The sequence below is a fragment of the Haliotis rufescens genome, unplaced genomic scaffold (assembly GCF_023055435.1).
Source record: "Haliotis rufescens isolate VD_foot unplaced genomic scaffold, xgHalRufe1.0.p SCAF_61, whole genome shotgun sequence".
Lineage (NCBI taxonomy): Eukaryota > Metazoa > Mollusca > Gastropoda > Lepetellida > Haliotidae > Haliotis > Haliotis rufescens.
The window spans coordinates 2464823-2486021 of record NW_025964346.1 but is presented as its reverse complement, the minus strand read 5'-3'; the positions used below and the strand labels follow the sequence as shown (position 1 = coordinate 2486021).

The 21199-nt window shown below is 44.1% G+C and overlaps 2 protein-coding genes across 3 annotated transcripts; both read left to right on the top strand.

Moving 5' to 3' along the window:
- Positions 1-3485: 3485 nt before the first annotated feature.
- Positions 3486-9105, top strand: LOC124128721. The gene is made up of 4 exons (XM_046492162.2): positions 3486-4651; positions 5216-5252; positions 6234-6317; positions 8528-9105. Exons 1-4 carry the CDS (start codon positions 3833-3835, stop codon positions 8920-8922), a joined length of 1335 nt encoding a protein of 444 aa, XP_046348118.2. The 5' UTR covers positions 3486-3832; the 3' UTR covers positions 8923-9105.
- Positions 9106-11267: 2162 nt separating this feature from the next.
- LOC124124171 lies at positions 11268-17624 on the top strand. Of its 2 annotated transcripts, none has more exons than XM_048386813.1 (6): positions 11268-11884; positions 12456-12617; positions 12968-13010; positions 14168-14260; positions 15642-15808; positions 16181-17624. In XM_048386813.1, exons 2-6 carry the CDS (start codon positions 12477-12479, stop codon positions 16436-16438), a joined length of 702 nt encoding a protein of 233 aa, XP_048242770.1. In that variant the 5' UTR covers positions 11268-11884; positions 12456-12476; the 3' UTR covers positions 16439-17624. The 2 variants fall into 2 exon arrangements, with proteins under 2 accessions (XP_048242770.1, XP_048242771.1); XM_048386814.1 differs by lacking the exon at positions 11268-11884 and adding an exon at positions 11909-12116.
- Positions 17625-21199: the final 3575 nt, after the last annotated feature.

The window sequence follows — 21199 nt, the reverse complement described above, 5'->3', positions numbered from 1 at the left end:
CACTTTATGCATACAAATAACTTCAAAAGAAAACACTGAAACATAAACGAAATTTGATACCACTGAAAATGTGACTTTCATTCAGGAAGTGACCCAACCAATCCTCCTGTTCCAATTGCGTGGGTCGATGCTCATGACATCAATCACTGGATTGTGTGGTCCGGACGCTATTTTTTACAGACCGCCGTCATATCGCTGAAATATCTCTGAGTGTTAAACAAAAACCAAACAAAACATCTGTACAATGTAACGTTTAAACGAGGAGAGCATTCTTCCTTCCGTGGCTGTGTTGTAGAGGGGAATGTCCGGGTAACTCTCCATTCCTTAAAAATGACAGAGCAGAGGCCCATTATTTTAAGGAATGGAGAGTTACGACGATATTCCCCTTCTTCAAACTCATCCCTTCTTTTAAACTTTAACAAAATATTCTGTTGTGGAACATTTTTGAAAAATAAACCACAACTCATTGTTGTCTGTATTTATACTGCGTGGGTCGCCCTTGCGTGATGCACGAGGAATGCGTTCTCTGACGCTGATGCACGTGCGCCAAGCTCCGTCGCGAGCTGACATTTAATGCATGGTACACGGCTCTTCATAATTACGATGTGTCCTAAACTAGTATTATCAATCGCTTGCACATATAAATACATGCTGAAGGGGATTATAGGAAATATAGAGCCCCGAACAAGGATATAAATATATATTACTTGATTTGTATTTTCTCGTCAAAGGTTTATCTAACTGCTATAAATATGAACATTGTTGTAGGTTACCTGCTCAATCACAAAGTATATACATATTATTTTGATCTTTTATACCCGGAGTATTGGATCCTGAGGAACAGGACTCGATATACCCGGAGTATTGGATCCTGGGGGACAGGACTCGATATACCCGGGGTATTGGATCCTGAGGAACAGGACTCGATATACCCGGGGTATTGGATCCTGGGGAACAGGACACGATATACCCGGAGTATTGGATCCTGGGGGACAGGACTCGATATACCCGGGGTATTGGATCCTGAGGAACAGGACTCGATATACCCGGGGTATTGGATCCTGGGGAACAGGACTCGATATACCCGGAGTATTGGATCCTTGGGAACAGGACTCGATATACCCGGAGTATTGGATCCTGGGGGACAGGACTCGATATACCCGGAGTATTGGATCCTGAGGAACAGGACTTGATATACCCGGGGTATTGGATCCTGGGGAACAGGACACGATATACCCGGAGTATTGGATCCTGGGGGACAGGACTCGATATACCCGGGGTATTGGATCCTGAGGAACAGGACTCGATATACCCGGGGTATTGGATCCTGGGGAACAGGACTCGATATACCCGGAGTATTGGATCCTTGGGAACAGAACTCGATATACCCGGAGTATTAGATCCTGGGGGACAGGACTCGATATACCCGGGGTATTGGATCCTGAGGAACAGGACTCGATATACCCGGGGTATTGGATCCTGGGGAACAGGACTCGATATACCCGGAGTATTGGATCCTAGGGAACAGGACACGATATATCCGGGGTATTGGATCCTGGGGAACAGGACTCGATATACCCGGGGTATTGGATCCTGGGGAACAGGACTCGATATACCCGGAGTATTGGATCCTAGGGAACAGGACACGATATATCCGGGGTATTGGATCCTGGGGAACAGGACTTCTATATACCCGGGGTATTGGATCCTGGGGAACAGGACTCGATATACCCGGAGTATTGGATCCTAGGGAACAGGACACGATATATCCGGGGTATTGGATCCTGGGGAACAGGACTCGATATACCCGGGGTATTGGATCCTGGGGAACAGGACTTCTATATACCCGGGGTATTGGATCCTGGGGAACAGGACTCGATATACCCGGGGTATTGGATCCTGGGGAACAGGACTCGATATACCCGGGGTATTGGATCCTGGGGAACAGGACTTCTATATACCCGGGGTATTGGATCCTGGGGAACAGGACTCGATATACCCGGGGTATTGGATCCTGGGGAACAGGACTTCTATATACCCGGGGTATTTGATCCTGGGGAACACTATTCCCGGGACGATGACTGTATTTCCTTCCCTTGGTCAATCTCGACATAGGAGTTTTTATTCCTCCGTAATATATACATCAAGGACAAATTCCTCGCTCACGTGATCACCTGTTCACGTGTGAGTCATCATGTACAGAGTCGATGGGTCCGGCGTTAATTCACTTTCAGATAGCCGTTAAGTGAGATTTAAAAATTCAAATTGGCCTATTTCAAACACTTCTAAGGGGGGTAACTCGTGCCGTGTTATCAGACATCGATTTGAAAGTTGTTTGTGTGGAACGTCAGGTACAGTTTCAATAAACGAGTGAATCAAGGGTAGACAAATACTACTACTGCGTCTGGAATCGTCATTATCCTTTATTAACCCGTCAATACTGCAGCCACACATGCACACACTGTTGTTATATTGACAACATGTTTTATGCAGCGCACCGGTGGGAACAGTCGATATTTCTGTGGCTATTAATACTTTGTTATCATAATGACATCAATACACATTTGACAATACGTTCTTCCCGACCATGACGACATCCACCGATACGCCGACTACACGGCGACCATTGAACCACCGTTGTGTCAGTCCCGTGCGTCACGTAATCAGCAGTATGTGTGCTCGCGACGGGGGTCAGGTCATCGCGACCTAGAATATGCCCTATAAATGTGTGTCTGTCTGTGTGTTTGCGTGTGTGTGTGTCTGTCTCTATGTGTGTCTGTGTGTGTGTCTGTCTCTGTATGTGTGTATGTCTGTGTGTGTATGTGTGTGTGTCTGTCTGTGTATGTGTGTCTGTCTGTGTGTATGTCTGTGTGTGTGTCTGTCTGTGTATGTGTGTGTATGTGTGTCTGTCTGTATGTATGTATGTGTGTGTATGTTTGTGTGTGTGTATGTCTGTGTGTGTGTCTGTCCGTCTGTGTGTGTGTCTGTGTGTGTGTCTGTCTGTGTGTGTGTCTGTCTGTGTATGTCTGTGTGCGTGTCTGTCTGTGTATGTGTGTCTGTCTGTCTGTGTGTGTGTCTGTCTGTCTGTCTGTGTGTGTCTGTCTGTGTGTGTGTGTGTGTCTGTCTCTGTCTGTCTGTCTGTCTGTGTCTCTGTGTGGCTGATGTTATGTAGTTGTAGGGAAGTATTTTCCCCTTATCAGGACCAGTCCTATTCAATTGCAACGACGCAGTACTTTCTACTCAATCGAAATGTTAAAATGGGTTTCAAATGATTAATCCTTGAAACAGGAACACATGCATGGATTGTTCAGCTAGACAGCTCATACGTTCATTGATTTCCTGCGTGCGTCACGCGATCTGTGTGAAGCTTGGAAATCCCAATTCTCCGGGAATAAGTCCATTTTAAGAACCATGTAATCTTACCAGCAGTATAAAAATAGGCTGTGCCGTGAGCCCAGCTGCCTGTCGACAACCCCAGTGTATCAGCTACAAGCCAGTGCACGACTTTCTGTTCGCTGTAACATCATATTACTTCACGTCTCTGATAAACGTTTACAGTAAACTAGGTTAATAACGAACACTCTTATAACGACCTGAGCATATAACGAACTTTCTTTTAGTCCTGGCCATTTGTTGTATAGATCTATATGTTGTATATGTATTCGCTCACCCAGTTTCGGTTTGAATTGCCCAACTGTCGTTGGTCGAGAGTCGCTGTGGGCGGATCTATACAACGAACACAAGTTGTGCGTTGTGTGTTGACGGACTAGTCTCTCGATGCCGCGGCTAGCTCTGCTGTGTAAAAGGTATAGGTGATAGGCGAGTGTCAATTATGGTGGATGTTCTGCCGGCCGGAGCTCTGGGGTTGAACCCTGTGTTTCAAAACAATCTCCCATACTTATATAATGGGGTTCCTAATTCTAACATCTCCCCAGCTAAACACAAGGACGTGAACACCGCTAGCTCCGATTGGGGGTTGTCGGACGACAGTACTGTCGACAATGGGACATCTACAACTCCACCAGATAGTAAAGGCGGGTCTGGTGACTGTGCCACGCCCTTCATGAAGGACAACGGTCACATCCACAGGGTGAACGCTGACGCACAGCCACCAGTAGCGCTGAATCCGGCACCGGGTGTTCGTGACAAGACAATTCCTCTCGAGGCAGTGATTACATGTAAGACAGCTCCACCTGATGAAGAACCTCTGATTGATAAATCTAAGTTGCCACAGACACGAGACGTACAAGACGACCTTCCCAGCTACAATCAGGTCGTGGGTAACGATGCAAATAATGTGTACACTGTTATTGTACCACTCAGACAAACAGAAGACGACACGTCAAATGATGTTTCCATTCCAGAGAGTCAGGGGGAGAAAAGCTACAAAACTACATCTTTACAAGATCCGTTTTGGAAGAAAGTTGTTGCCATATTTTCAATATTGGATGTGTTACTTTTGATCACGATACTTGTTGTGGGGTGTGCAGTCAAGCATGACAAGCCACTGTCAGCTCCTAGTGACGACAACTGTCTGAAGTGTATGGATGTGTATCTTACTGATGATGACAGACGTGATAACATTTACAAGTTCGACATCAAGGAGGGAGACTTGTGCTGCTCCAAGAACCACACGCTTCTCATACAGAAGGTGATTGTAGTTCTGTGTAGTGACCCGCCCGGGGGTACAATGTATATTCGCTCTGACATAATTCCCCCTCTGGAATTGGTGTGGACCCAGAAAACCTATTTAAGATACCCTGCGATTGTGTCCTCGTTGTCATGTAATTATCCAGCCTGACTTTGTAACCCGCCTCACCCCGTCACTCTACCCGAGAATATCCGGGGTATAACAGGTCTTAAGCAAACCATGCTTGCTGTAAATGGCGATTATGCTTGTCGTAAGAGGGGACGAACTCGTTCTGGTGGCGAGGCTCGCTGACTTCATTGATGCATGTCATCGTATCCCATATGCATGGATCGATGCTCATGATGTCAGTCACTGGATTTTTTGGCCCCAACTCGATTATTTCCCGACCGCCGTCATATAGCTGGAATATTGCTGAGAGGGGCGGTAAACAAAAAACAAACAAAATCCCCCCTTATTCAGGAAAATACACAAGTAAACAATTAGATTGAAGGTGTCTCTAGTACGCTTTGTGTGACACATCTTGACGTCATGTTGTGGCTAATGAACGTGTTCTCTGTGTTTCAGTACGTCCTGAAGCGTTACAAGCATGACCATGCAAAGGGTAGGCCCAAGTTTCTCCATCACTTCCTTCTATGTCTGTGTGTTTGTTTGTGTGTTTGTTGTTTAACGCCGCACTCACCAATATTTCATCTATATGACGGCTGTCTGTAAATAATCGAGTCTGGACCAGACAATCCTGTAATTAATATTGTAGCAGGACGTGGAGTCATCCCACAGATGATCTTGTCATCTTGCTGACGGGGTTAAACTCTTTGGTCACGTGGACAAGGCGTCCGACCTGTGATCAGACGGTCCGTTGTTCAAATCCAATCACGTGACTCAGAACTGTTGTGGGCTCTACTTTGATATCATGAGCATGGATCCACGCATATTGAGATACGATGACATCTTACGATAAGCATTGTCGCCCTTTACGGCAAGCATGGGTTGTTGAAGACCTACTCTACCCGGATCTTCACGGGTAGAGGGGCGGTCGGGTAGCCTAGTTGTTAAAGCGTTCGCTCATCACGCCGAAGACCAGGGTTCGATTCCCGACATGGGTACAATGTGTGAAGCCCATTTCTAGTGTCCTCCGCTGTGATATTGCTGAAAGCGGCGTAAAACCATACTCACTCACGGATAGACCTCAGGGGGAAAATGATAGGGGGTGTGGTAGGACCTGCTATCTTTTCCTTAATGTAAACTCTACTATGTTATGTCGCGACACACAGTGACAAGTCGATATGAACAGCGTTAATGGGAGCAGCACAGGGATACGGTAACCGCGGCTGCGTGTGAATGATTTATTATAAGATACTTACAGAGGTTACGATGCAGGGTGATAAGGGATCTGTTTGTACTGAGGTCGCGATAAGGAAATAACTTTAGTGACTCGTACGAGACCAGAAATAGAACAGAAAGTTATAATGCTGCAGTCATTATACACAGGAAGTAATGTGTTCTGTGTTTGATCAGACTGATAGTTATTGTGTTAATTATTTGTGACGTTTTTATTTTACTTCTGTTTATATTGTTTCCACAGCATCAGCAGAGAGATACAAGAACATGCCGAAGAGAACCGCTGTCCATGTCGACCTTGACCTTCAAGACAACAACTCTAAAGCAAGTAAGTCACCAGCTGCAAACATTCAGTGCACTGTGTAGCACCACAATATGTAGCACCACACTATGTAGCACCACACTATGTAGCACCACACTATGTAGCACCACACTGTGTAGCACCACGCTATGTAGCACCACGCTATGTAGCACCACACTATGTAGCACCACACTGTGTAGCACCACAATATGTAGCACCACAATATGTAGCACCACACTATGTAGCACCACACTATGTAGCACCACACTATGTAGCACCACAATATGTAGCACCACAATATGTAGCACCACACTATGTAGCACCACACTATGTAGCACCACACTATGTAGCACCACACTGTGTAGCACCACGCTATGTAGCACCACGCTATGTAGCACCACACTATGTAGCACCACACCACACTATGTAGCACCACACTATGTAGCACCACACTATGTAGCACCACACTATGTAGCACCACACTATGTAGCACCACACTATGTAGCGCCACACTATGTAGCACCACACTATGTAGCACCACACTATGTAGTACCACACTATGTAGCACCACACTATGTAGCACCACGCTATGTAGCACCACACTATGTAGCACCAAACTATGTAGCACCACACTATGTAGCACCACACCACACTATGTAGCACCACACTATGTAGCACCACACTATGTAGCACCACACTATGTAGCACCACGCTATGTAGTACCACACTATGTAGCACCACAATATGTAGCACCACACTATGTAGCACCACACTATGTAGCACCACGCTATGTAGTACCACACTATGTAGCACCACACTATGTAGCACCACACTATGTAGCACCACACTATGTAGCACCACGCTATGTAGCACCACACTATGTAGCACCACGCTATGTAGTACCACGCTATGTAGCACCACACTATGTAGCACCACGCTATGTAGTACCACGCTATGTAGCACCACGCTATGTAGCACCACACTATGTAGCACCACACCACACTATGTAGCACCACACTATGTAGCACAACACTGTGTAGCACCACACTATGTAGCACCACACTATGTAGCACCACACTATGTAGCACCACACTGTGTAGCACCACACTATGTAGCACCACACTATGTAGCACCACACTGTGTAGCACCACACTGTGTAGCACCACACTATGTAGCACCACACTATGTAGCACCACACTATGTAGCACCACACTATGTAGCACCACACTTTGTAGCACCACACTATGTAGCACCACACTATGTAGCACCACACTATGTAGCACCACACTTTGTAGCACCACACTATGTAGCACCACACTATGTAGCACCACACTATGTAGCACCACACCACACTATGTAGCACCACACTATGTAGCACCACACTATGTAGCACCACACTATGTAGCACCACAATATGTAGCACCACACTATGTAGCACCACACTATGTAGCACCACACTATGTAGCACCACACTATGTAGCACCACGCTATGTAGCACCACACTATGTAGCACCACACTATGTAGCACCACACTGTGTAGCACCACACTATGTAGCACCACACTGTGTAGCACCACACTATGTAGCACCACGCTATGTAGCACCACACTATGTAGCACCACGCTATGTAGCACCACACTGTGTAGCACCACACTATGTAGCACCACACTATGTAGCACCACACTATGTAGCACCACACTGTGTAGCACCACAATATGTAGCACCACACTATGTAGCACCACACTATGTAGCACCACGCTATGTAGCACCACGCTATGTAGCACCACACTGTGTAGCACCACGCTATGTAGCACCACACTATGTAGCACCACACTGTGTAGCACCACGCTATGTAGCACCACACTATGCAGCACCACGCTATGCAGTCCCTGATGGAGTAGGGTAAACTCCCTGCACGCCATGGCTTGTTGTAAGAGTTCAGGCTCTGTTTGTTGATCGGGTTATCGTATATGTTGCTCACTGGTTTGACCGGGCCAGTCTGGATTATCTACACTTTGTCATCATATACCTGGAATATTGTGAACAGTATTCACACTGTAACGTCAGTGGTAGTCAGGTGATCAACAGATCACGGTGAAGATGTATGCTATTTTGTGAAGAGGGTATCATGTAAAGTATTCACTCGCAAACATTCGACGGAAACATTTCTAAATAACAGTGAGTTATATGTTCCTTTAGCTGTGCTATATTAACGTAACACAAGTCTTTCCCCCGCAGAGGGTGAGAACCAGCTCCTGAAGTGGAGTGGAGAGGATGCTCTGATTAACGGGCACCTGACCTTGACCTCCCCGGGGACACACATACAGTTTGCACGTGCAGGCTTGTACTACGTCAACTCTAAAGTGGTGTTCGCCGACACGAAGGCGAGTGCGGCGACGAAGGAGTCTGTGCTGTTGCTGCAGGTGTACCGACGGCGAGGCGGTCAGGAGATGCTGCTGCTGGAGAACAAGTCGTCCCAGTGCGGGGATGCTGACAAAGTCTGCAACGTCCCCAGCAGCGCCCAGGGGGTGTTCCAGATGGAGGGGGGTGACCAGGTGTTTGTGAGGGTCACCAAGCCGTGTGGTCTTGTGCTGCAACCCAGGTACAACTACCTGGAGGCCTACCTGGTGTAGCGCGTGGGAACATGTTTTACAATATTGTTGTTGAATTTCTTCATTATTTTTGTTAAACGAAAAATAAAAATAAGATATCAATCATCCGTCGTAAGTTGTGTATGAATGTTTTCTTTCAGCGAAACAAATCGTCTGTCAATTAACTTTGTGTATTAAAGTTGCCACATCGGTTTTCGATTCATACCTCAATCTTTCTTTTATTGTTCGGTCAAATCAAATTTTCAAGTGAATACTTTTTGTTGCCGGTCAGGCTATGGAGGACACGGAAACGAGATTGCATTGTAATGACAAACACAATGTAATGTCTGTATAATTTAGAACCATGACGTATAATTTAGAACCATGACGACAGTGTCAGAACTGTACATTCGAGACACAAGGTGCGCAGACAATGAGACACCAGGTGCCTAGGCAATTAGAAAACAGGTGCGCAGACAATGAGACAACAGGCGCCTAGGCAATGAAACACCAGGTGCCTAGGCAATGAGACACCAGGTGCGCAGTTAAAGAGGCCCCAGAGGCCTAGGCAATGAAACACCAGGTGCGCAGGCAATTAGACACCAGGTGCCTTAAGCAATTAGACACCAGGTGCGCAGGCAATTAGACACCAGGTGCGCAGACAATGAGACACCAGGTGCCCAGACAATGAGACACCAGGTGCCCAGACAATGAGACACCAAGTGCCTTTGGCAATGAGACACCAGGTGCCCAGACAATGAGACACCAGGTGCCTTAGGCAATGAGACACCAGGTGCCGTGACAATGAGACACCAGGTGCCCAGACAATGAGACACCAAGTGCCCAGACAATGAGACACCAGGTGCCCAGACAATGAGACACCAAGTGCCTTAGGCAATGATACACCAGGTGCCTAGACAATGAGACAACAGTTGCCCAGGCAATGAGACACCAGGTGCCCAGGCAATGAGACACCAGGTGCCCAGGCAATGAGACACCAGGTGCCCAGACAATGAGACACCAAGTGCCTTAGGCAATGAGACACCAGGTGCCTAGACAATGAGACGCCAGGTGCCCAGACAATGAGACACCAGGTGCCCTAGACAATGAGACACCAGGTGCCCAGACAATGAGACACCAGGTGCCCAGACAATGAGACACAAGGTGCCCAGACAATGAGACACCAGGTGCCCAGACAATGAGACACCAGGTGCCTTAAGCAATGAGACACCAGGTGCCCAGACAATGAGACACCAGGTGCCTAGACAATGAGACACCAAGTGCCTAGACAATGAGACACCAAGTGCCTAGACAATGAGACACCAGGTGCCCAGACAATGAGACACCAGGAGCCCAGACAATGAGACACCAGGTGCCCAGACAATGAGACACCAGGTGCCTAGACAATGAGACATCAGGTGCCTAGACAATGAGACAACAGTTGCCCAGACAATGAGACACCAGGTGCCCAGGCAATGAGACACCAGGCGCCCAGGCAATGAGACACCAGGTGCCCAGACAATGAGACACCAAGTGCCTTAGGCAATGAGACACCAGGTGCCTAGACAATGAGACGCCAGGTGCCCAGACAATGAGACACCAGGTGCCCTAGACAATGAGACACCAGGTGCCCAGACAATGAGACACCAGGTGCCTTAAGCAATGAGACACCAGGTGCCCAGACAATGAGACACCAGGTGCCTAGACAATGAGACACCAAGTGCCTAGACAATGAGACACCAAGTGCCTAGACAATGAGACACCAGGTGCCCAGACAATGAGACACCAGGAGCCCAGACAATGAGACACCAGGTGCCCAGACAATGAGACACCAGGTGCCTAGACAATGAGACATCAGGTGCCTAGACAATGAGACACCAGGTGTCTAGACAATGAGACATCAGGTGCCCAGACAATGAGACACCAGGTGCCCAGACAATGAGACATCAGGTGCCCAGACAATGAGATATCAGGTGCCTAGACAATGAGACATCAGGTGTCTAGACAATGAGACACCAGGTGCCCAGACAATGACACACCAGGTACATTAGGCAATGAGACACCAGGTGCCCAGACAATGAGACATCAGGTGTCTAGACAATGAGACACCAGGTGCCCAGACAATGAGACACCAGGTGCCCAGACAATGAGACATCAGGTGCCTAGACAATGAGACACCAGGTGCCTAGACAATGAGACATCAGGTGTCTAGACAATGAGACACCAGGTGCCCAGACAATGAGACACCAGGTGCCCAGACAATGAGACATCAGGTGCCTAGACAATGAGACATCAGGTGCCTAGACAATGAGACATCAGGTGTCTAGAAAATGAGACACCAGGTGCCCAGACAATGAGACACCAGCTACATTAGGCAATGAGACACCAGGTGCCCAGACAATGAGACATCAGGTGCCTAGACAATGAGACACCAGGTGCCCAGACAATGAGACACCAGGTGCCCAGACAATGAGACACCAGATGCCCAGACTGAATCGCTTAAAAATGAGCTTTCTATCAACAGAGTAGGGCGGGAGATCATGTCAATCATGTTGTAATTTCAGATCAGATGTAGATCAGATCTCTGTTGCGCTACCTGATGACTCTAAAGCCGACATGTTTCAGTTTCCTCGTCATCAGAGTAGTGAGGAACACAACCCTAACGCCCTGAACTCACAACTGATGACGTCACACATCTGTACACATACAACAGATCAACAAGGCTCCTGTCCTGCTTGGCGAATGCGTATAGTTGGATCATACAATGTCACGTGTCTTTCATAGCTGTGACGTGGAGTCTTGGTCATGTTTAAACACATGTCGAGGCTGTGGGAGTCACAAGGAGTCAGTGACGTGGTTCTATTTTTAGCTCTCTTTGAGAATGTTACGTGTGTCTAATTTTAGAACAATTATACCTTCAGTATCCAGATACGTTATCGTGCAGGTTTCTGGGACGATCTACTGATGATGAAATGTGCGGAGAATTATTGACTACAGAACAAAGGTTTGCATGAAGTCTTTCATTGATCTACTACAAGGTGACAAATATGCAGTGGGCAGCTTTTTGCCCCACCAGGGAAGTGTGTGGTGAAATACTGCCTGTTGTCATATCACTCTGTGGTCGGCTATTGTAATAATATATCGGACGTGGTTTACCTGGGGCATGTCGTGGACATACAGTTGCTGACGGGTCTATCTAACCGCTGCGCTATGTATGGTTGTGGCCACTTCACAATGTATGGTTGTTTGTAGTCATTTCGTGTGAAGGGGAGTCAGGGCGGTGTTAGGTTTTCATTCAGTGTTGAATTAAGATATGATCTCCGTTTCACATTTCTTGAGAATACGGGGGCACGGGTGACCTAGTCGTTTACTTCACCGCAATTCGCTGTGCAGAGTTGCGTCCCTTGGGCACGCAGAAACCAATGATTGTGGGCTCGAATCCTGGTTCGCCTCTTCAGATACTATTTACTGAAAACCATTATGACTATATTTACTGAGAGCTATTGTGGGTATATGTTTCTATTCATATCTATTTTCCTACGAAAATGTGAGGTAAACCTTGCTGCATGTTGCAGAGCCAGAACCCGTCTGTATTCATGACTCCAAGCATGAAGGTTGTCGCTGTCATGGCGGTGTCTTGGAACATCATCCTGCTAGGCGCACTGGTGGGTGTGGTGATGAACGTTGGTGCCGGAGGCGGGCAGAATAATCCGGACGTCGAACACGATGTCAAACAAGTTTGTATATCTCATCACATATTTCACTTGAGGGCATCAGGGATTCTTTTGGATAAAATAACAACAAACATACAGTTGAGACGTTTATTCCGTTTCACACCAAACATCCATGAACCTATTTCTGAGTGACTGTGTTTGTAGATGAACATTACTCTGCATGTATATAACTATTAATTGATAACATATGAACTTGGACACACGACAAGACGGCTGCAGCCTTACATAGATCTATTTCCATGTGGTTTGTTTGATCACAAGACATAATGCGTGGCATGCGAAACCAAATTGTAATGTTGTGTTATTTCCTTGACAATTGTTTTGTATATTTGAACCTTGACCCTATATTACAGGCCATCCAACATGCTGATGCCGACCTGGTGACAAGCGAGCGAGGTAATATAGAACGTCAAAGCACGAGAATAGCCACGGAAATGTTATAAAACATCCCGAAACATTTCACGAAATGTTCCGAAGATGTTTTAAAAAATGTTTTATTCACGTGATTTTGAATGGTTCCAGAAACGTTTAAGAAACACTTTCCGGAAACATTTGGTCATAACGTTTCAAATATTTTTTTCTAAAATATTCCAGAAATGCTTTTAAAAAATGTTATATTGTGTATGGTTCCATAACCATTTTATTGTGTATGGTTCTATAACCATTAACATTAACTGTGAACATTTGATTATAACATTTCTAAAATGTTTTTGTTAAATATCCCAGAAATGCTTTTGAAAACGTTTCATTCACGTGAATTTGTATGATTCCGGAAACGTTTTTTCTGTGAACATTTGGTTCTAACGTTTCCAAAACGAACCAGGGCGTCGGAAAAGCTCAGTGTTTTGCTGCCAATGTTCAAACCTACAAAACGAACTTACTGTTAACAAGATACAAATGATTATGACAAATAGTCAGGGGCCGTACACCCTTCAGGTATGTACTGCAGAAAACACAATACCAATGACCGACATGGTAATCCATGCCATGTCTTCACCATGGTATTTAACAACAGTTTCTGCAGTTACGTTTGCATCATTCACAGCCCCTGGTGTATTTGGTGTATTCCTTAATTTTCCGGGGAAACAGATTCTATTTGGCGCCAAGGGCAAGAATAACTGAAAACTATATGAAAGGACCACAGAAAATGAGTGATGACACCAGGTGTTCGCGAAAAGACTAAGCACATCCTGCCCTACCGGTGGCAACCGCTGTTCACAAGATTTGCATTAAAAGTCAGTATTTATTGCCTGACGCATCGCAGCAGAACTCCTGTCATGCGACGTAAACAAACCATGCAATCAAGTGATCGTTTGACTAGAAAATCTAGGAACACCATAGTGTATTTACTGATTTTGCTGAAAAACTATACCTTAATTTGAATTCCGTCTGCTGAATTACAAAGGCTGCTCTACACAGGGCCTGTCGCCATACTTCCGCATGCACCTTGCCAGTATCTGTATATGGAAATCACCTGTCAGCGCTGGCTTCACCTTGATTGCATTAGCTGTGGACTATGATTCACATCCGGTTTGTTATGTTTCTTTTTCTAGAGATTGAAATGCTACATCGACTTGCGAGCCGGAGTGAATCTTCTCTCAAACCAGCTTGTCATCTCGCACCTGCCCTTCACCATACTCCAGACGGTACTGTATCACTCGCTGCTCGACACAGGGGTGGATGGTGTGACGGTGTGCTTGGTGTGACGGTGTGCTTGTGCTGTGTGCATGTTGAGGTGTGAAGTCACGTGATGAGGGTGGACGTTGGGATGGTGTGACAGCCTGCTTGTGCTATGAACATGCAATGCTTGTAAATTAGGGAAAGATCAACTTATATTGTCAGGGCGTCCAAATGGTAAGAAATGTGTTTAAAAGTAGTCACGGGGTGGTCTAGTGGTTCACTCGTCAGGCGGAACACTCGGGTTCGACTCCCGCATGGATACTGTGTATTAGGTCCCAGCCGTGACGTTGTTGGAGCAACGCTGGCGGAGGAGTGAAACCCAACTCATAACAGACGTTGTGCTTATTTTCCGTTATGTTCTGCAAACGTACATATTAGTGTTCAAAGCTGGAAACTATGGAAGCGCTAAAGGGTAGAACATGATCTCTAACGATGTCGTCCGAGATGCGTAGGCCATTCAAAGACATTAACAATATTGAGTTGTGCTCTCCCTTGAATTATGATGACATTTTTTACATTATATCTCGACACCCAAACTGACGACGTCATCAGTGATCAGTATGTTGTCCCGGTGTTGTCTTCTGAACCTCAGATGCTGTCTACACGTAACTAGACTTGCTTGTCGGTGACGTGGAAGCAACATTTGGCGTGTCGCTGGATGTGGAGGCTGGATGTTGTGCTCCCTCAACTGTTGGCGTACGGTTCTGCCACAGCACCACACCTCAAACCAGGAGTTGTTGTTCATGTAACAGATGATCGATTCCGTAGATAGTTGTCTTGCTGACGTAAACTCACACGCGGATGACCGTTCCGTAGCAAGTCATGAGTGTTGCCCTGCTGTAGATAACGACTCCAATGAATGAAAGTGTTTCGATGAACACTAAAACCTCTGGTGTGTTGTGGTCGTCCTATTCCCTGTTGCAGCATATACAACGGCGTGTACACATGGGTTTTCAGCAAGTCGTGGCATTGCGTGAGCGTTATTATACGGTTAAACCAAGGTGTTTTTTGACCACCTGTTACTTTTTGTTACTTTTTGTCGTTGGTATATATACACCACATACCCGCTGCGTACCAGTGCGCTCATAGTTTACAATTATTAAACGCCCAAGTTATCACGAGACTTCGCCAGCCAATAGGACGACATGTGGCCTACCGTTGTGTGTAACATATCAGCAGAACACGTTTGAAGTCGTGGCATCAGTTTGTTTGTTTCTTTCTTTATTGTTCAACGCCGCACCCAGCAATATTCAGTATCTCGTGTGCACAATATATAATATTTTTGTCCTATTCATGTCAGGAAACAACTATTTGTTTGTTATGTAATTTTTTTCAATTGGCTTACAGGCAACAATCCTGGACTGCACTGGCGCTACAACACAGAAATCAACTTCTTGAACTCCGTGGACCTTGCCCCCGACGGCTCGGTGGTGATCAGACACCCAGGATTTTATCTCATCTACGCAAGGGTAGTATTGATGAATGCCCGTGTATCACCCCCGTCATATCACAAGGTCTGTTCAGAAAGACAAGTGTTTATTTCAAATGCCTATATACGTCATTCATTATCGATGCGGGTTGTTTGTATAGTAATGTAGTGTGGTCATTCCTTCTAAAAGCGCATAATTCCTCGCGTATGATTAAAAAAGATTACATGTTCCAGATTCCTGTCACGTCCAAAAATGAGCGGTTACTGAGATCTAAACGTTTGCATGTCACAGTGTTGACGTCATAGTTGCCCGAACACCAGAGACTGGCAGTAGCTTCAGGATCTGGACGTCCTTGTATTTGGGTAATGTGATGAGTAGCAGATCCATGAAGTCCTGCGAGATTCAGTTTACATCCAGGTTGACGTGTTTTACTGTTCCGTTTTCCCTTCACTCTAGATTGCGTGCAAGGACGAGTCGACTGACCGGGTAGTGACCACCAGTGTGGTGTTGCTGGACGCATCTGGTCAAGCCATCACTGCGGCGCAGGACACCCAGGCCAGTCAGTCGGCGCCGGGTACCTACCCCTGCCGGGCCACCTTCCTCCAGTCTCACGTCAACATCCGTGACGTCACTAGGATCATGCTGGTGTCCAACATCGGGGCCAACCTGGACACATCTCCACACAGAACATACCTCGGCATGTTTCGCACCTAGCATACAACCCCACTGCCGTTGTCAGGGAGTGAGTGAGTGTGGTTTTACGCCGCGTTAAGCAATATTCCAGAAATATCACGGTGAGGGGTCATCATAAATGGACTCCACACATTTTCTTCAGATGGGGATCGAACCCGGGTCTCCGCCGTGACGAGAGGACCCTTTCACCACTTGGCTGCCCACATACATCTGTTGTTGTTTCATCAAGTAGTACAGACTGATGGTGTACTTACCACGTTGTCGGGGCGATGGGGTAGCCCAGTGGTTAAGCTTTCCCTCGTCAAGCTGAAGACCCGGGTTCGAATCCCAACATGGGTACAAGCTCATTTCTGGTGTGCCTAGAATATTGCTGGCATATTGCCAAAAGCGGCGTAAAACCAAACTCACTCAATTACTCACCAGAACTTCAGTTGCTCATCACAAACGTTTACGAAGTTCATAAATAAGTCTTCAGTTGCTTGTAAATCAATCAGGGCCAACGTGGAGTTTTCATGTGTTGATAAGATGTGATTAGAGGAAGAGTTGGGTATTTGAAGTGAACTGAAAACAAAAGTCAATCATTTCATTTGCATACAGAGCCAGCTGGAGGTGTTACATTGAGATGTCTTACATTCTGAGCATTTACAGTTTCTACAAGCATTACATTTTTCACTTCTATTTTTTTAGCAGTTTTTATTTATTTTATTATATTTTACATGACAATTGCAATAATGATACTTGAGCTAAGTGTTGACATGCCAATTGCCAGTAAATATGTTATGACACAATAACCGGCATTGATAAAAGTAGTGAAATCAGGAACCTAAGATGGTTGAACATGTGAGGACAGAGTTGAGTTCTTGCTGCAAGAACCAGAAACTTGGTTTACGCTTAGTGGATTTATAGCTGAATATGACAGATTTGAAAATAATTAGAATTACGTGTATTGGGTCGGGTTTTGTTGGAAAGACAAAGCAGAATATATGTCTTATTTCAGTTTGTCTTGAAAGCAGCTTCGAAGGCCTGGCTAGTGTTAGATGTAGATTCCCAAATGGGAACATAAATCTGTACCTAAAAGAATTTAGTGTGAAACCAACAAACAACCGACACGTGGTATACCATCAACAATTTAATTACACAATTAACTAGGTTTACAATTCAATACACATGACTACACATCAATTACAATCGCAGTATGCAATGGCAGTATCAAATACAACATAGGATGGCAGTGGTGACAGTTAAACGTTCAGTGATAACAATATCCACAATAATGGTCAAGCATCCGAGATAGGCTTAGGCTGGGAACCCGGGGTGAGAAGTGCTCTTCACACAACCGCTGGTCTTGATGTAATGTCAGATGAAATGTGAGATGATATAGGCACGTCTTCGTCCTCTTATATAGCCCAGACACCTTCCAGAATATTCTCTTCAGTCCAGGCGTTTCCGGTAGCATCTAAATATTGTAACTTTCTCACCACTTCGTTAAGTGTTGGCTTCCCTTTGTCCATTGCTAATCACCTTTCAGCGCCAATTATCTGTTGGCTGCCCTTGTTAAGTTTCCACCTTTGTTATCTTACTATCATACTACTTTTGTTTTTCTTACAGGTATATATATATATATATATATATATATATATATATATATATATATATATATATATATATATATATATATATATGTTTTACTGCTTCATATAATTTATTCTACCGATGAAAGAATAAGTATATACTCCGAAACGTTGTGTTCCTCATAATAAAGAAGTTTACATCCATAGATTCTTTTCGTTATGTTTATTACTTCTAAATGTCTTTCAAAGACTTACTCACAACTGCTGACATTAAGTAGTTCTACATTCCTGACAACTAATCATAGTCCAAATACAATGCAATGAGCTTCTACTGAATCTGAACAGAAACAGTGTAATGCAGCTACACTCATTCTTTAACAATACATTACACTGCCACATTACACCAGATAGATGTTACCTTTCTGCTATAAATGAATGTCTAAATGATTTGTTACCCAACAATAGATCAGCTGCTTCATATTATAACCTACGTAACAAACAGAACATGACTGTACCTTTTGCCAGAACAAGTACATTTCAGAAATCATTTATAATAGACAATTTATTACAATGGGATTCACAAAACAAAAATGTTAAAAAAGTATCACTGTAGCTGAATTAAAAACACAAAATTATCCAAATGTTATGAAATCTCCATATTATTTCAGTTATGAAAAGCGTCAAATTAATATTATCCGCACAAAACTTCGACATAGATGTAGCAATCTAAATGATGATGTATTTGGGGTTAATTTGTCAGACACTACTTCTTGCCCTTGCGGTTCCCCATGCGAAAATGCTTTTCACTATTTTCTTGAATGTAAAAAATATTGTTTAATAAGACAATCGTTGTTTCTCAACATTAGGAATATAGGGACTCAACCAAATTTAGAAACAATTCTTAGTGGTAACAAAAATCTATCCGAAGAACAAAATAACCTAATATTTAAATATGTCCATCAATTCATTGTAGGAACAAACAGGTTTTAAAACACATTTTTAATTGTATCTGATGTAACAAGAATTATATTTCATGAGCTACTTCCAAACTATCTTGATTTTACATGTGACCTGCATATTTAATACATGGTTGTTTCAATACAAAAAGTCATAGTTATATTTTAATATTTTTTTATATTTTTTTTTATTAGTTTTGGTATTCTTTATAACTCTGTTTTTTATGTAAAACAGTAGCATTCACTGTAATCATCACAGCTTAGATATATTCTATATTTCCCGCCCTTCATATAAATTAAAAATGTCTATAAGTCCATTAACTACTGTGTTATGATATAAATATATTAAATCTCCTTCCCAAATGTACCATTGTATACCAAAATTATATATATAAACATAGATTTATCATATGTATATGTGTATGCGCGTGTATATGTATATGTGAGTGTATGTAGGTATATGTGTTTGTGTGTGATACTGTATATATATGAATATGTGTGTGTTATTATATTTTCTCATTACTTGTATATAATTCCTATTCCCTGTACATTTATTCTGCACAACCATTTTTCACATATTACATTGCAAAGCAATGTATATAGGAGAAGGCCTCGTAAGTGTCACTTGTGCCTCATCCATATGATTTTCCGCAACAACATATATTAAAACCAAACCTTACTACAATGATAAACAAGCCTACCGTAGAATATGATGTTGGAGTTTATTCTGGAAAATGGTATATGGTTATATTGTTGCATGTTTGTATTGGTGAATCATTTTCTAGTATATGTTGCCATTTCCAGCAATGCAGATTACTGACAGTGTATTTGTTATTTAAGGATCAAAGTGGCTGTCCTTTGATTAATTAAGAAGACACTTCAAATTGTAAGTTTGAACAGGTTTCTCTTGTGGAACACTCATGTTTCTATCTTGTTCAGCAGTTTACGTTTTAATAATGCTGAAGATCATGTTTTGTTTGATTATTTTGAATGAAAACACTTGGAACAGAAAATCGTTTGAAACGTTACCTGAGTTAATAAAAACGTTACATTATTTTCATGCTGTTTTCGGGTTCTTGGGATTGTTGTTATCAATGTTTGGTCTTTGCTGCGTGGCGACTCTACTCTACAAGAACAATGATATCCCAGCTGGTGAACTACTGTCAAGGTGCAGCATGATGCACGGACCAGTGATTGACGTGTAAATGACAAATGATGTAAAACCTAGATGTGACATGTGCTAAATGTTATCAAGACAAAGTGCAAACTTTTATTAAGACAAAGTGCAAACTTCAATTAAGACATAAGGGCAAAATGTTATTAAGACAAGTGCAAAGTATTTTTGTCATTTTATGACCAGTGGACGTTTTCTCTAAACATATCGGACGTTTTCGCTAAGTACAAAGGACGTTTTCTCTAACGCGGCGGCCGTTCGCTCTAATTGACCAGCGGACGTTTTCTCTATAACCCCTATGACAATGAAACCTCAACGCACATATACATGTTACACATGAATACAAGCCAAGTAGAACAGTATCGGTTTCGTGGCAAAGTCTCATTGATAGGCGGATCCTGGGGGGTTCTAGGAGGTCCGTCCCCTCCCCCTTTTTGAAAACCAGTTGTAATATGTTGTATGTAGTAAATAATCTGAGAGCGGATTTTGATATTTTGAACCCCTCCATTTTACAAATGCTGGATCCGCCCTTGTCATCGTTTTCTCTAAGACTTGGAATTCTGTATAATATATTATACTATTGTTATTCCATACACATTTGTATAATCAATACTTGAATTGTACACTAACGTCTGCTAGCGACCCGAATGTAAATACAGTTCAGTTCAGTCAAATGCAGTCTCCAGGTAAACAAGTATAAATAACATTCATGCTTAAACACGCGGCGTGTCTAATCCTGTTCCCAGATCGAGCAAGGTGTTTATCGCGCTCCGCCCACAGTCTGCATGATCAGGTCCGACGGCAGTTACTGCACACGGACACATAATCACGGTGAGCACAATCAGGTCGGGGAGAGCCCGTCTGAGTGCTGTGAGTCCGTCGTCGTTGCCGATATCCACCAGTAGACACACACAAACTGGCTGCAGAAGTAGGTCATCTCACTGCACACCTATTAGTGTCTGGTATTCATGTTACCGAGCTCCAGCTTACCGCGGCATATGACGTGCAATGTTATTGAAACGAGTCGGGCCAATGACATGCGCCCAATAGGGCCGACTCCACCTCCATGCAATGTCTGATC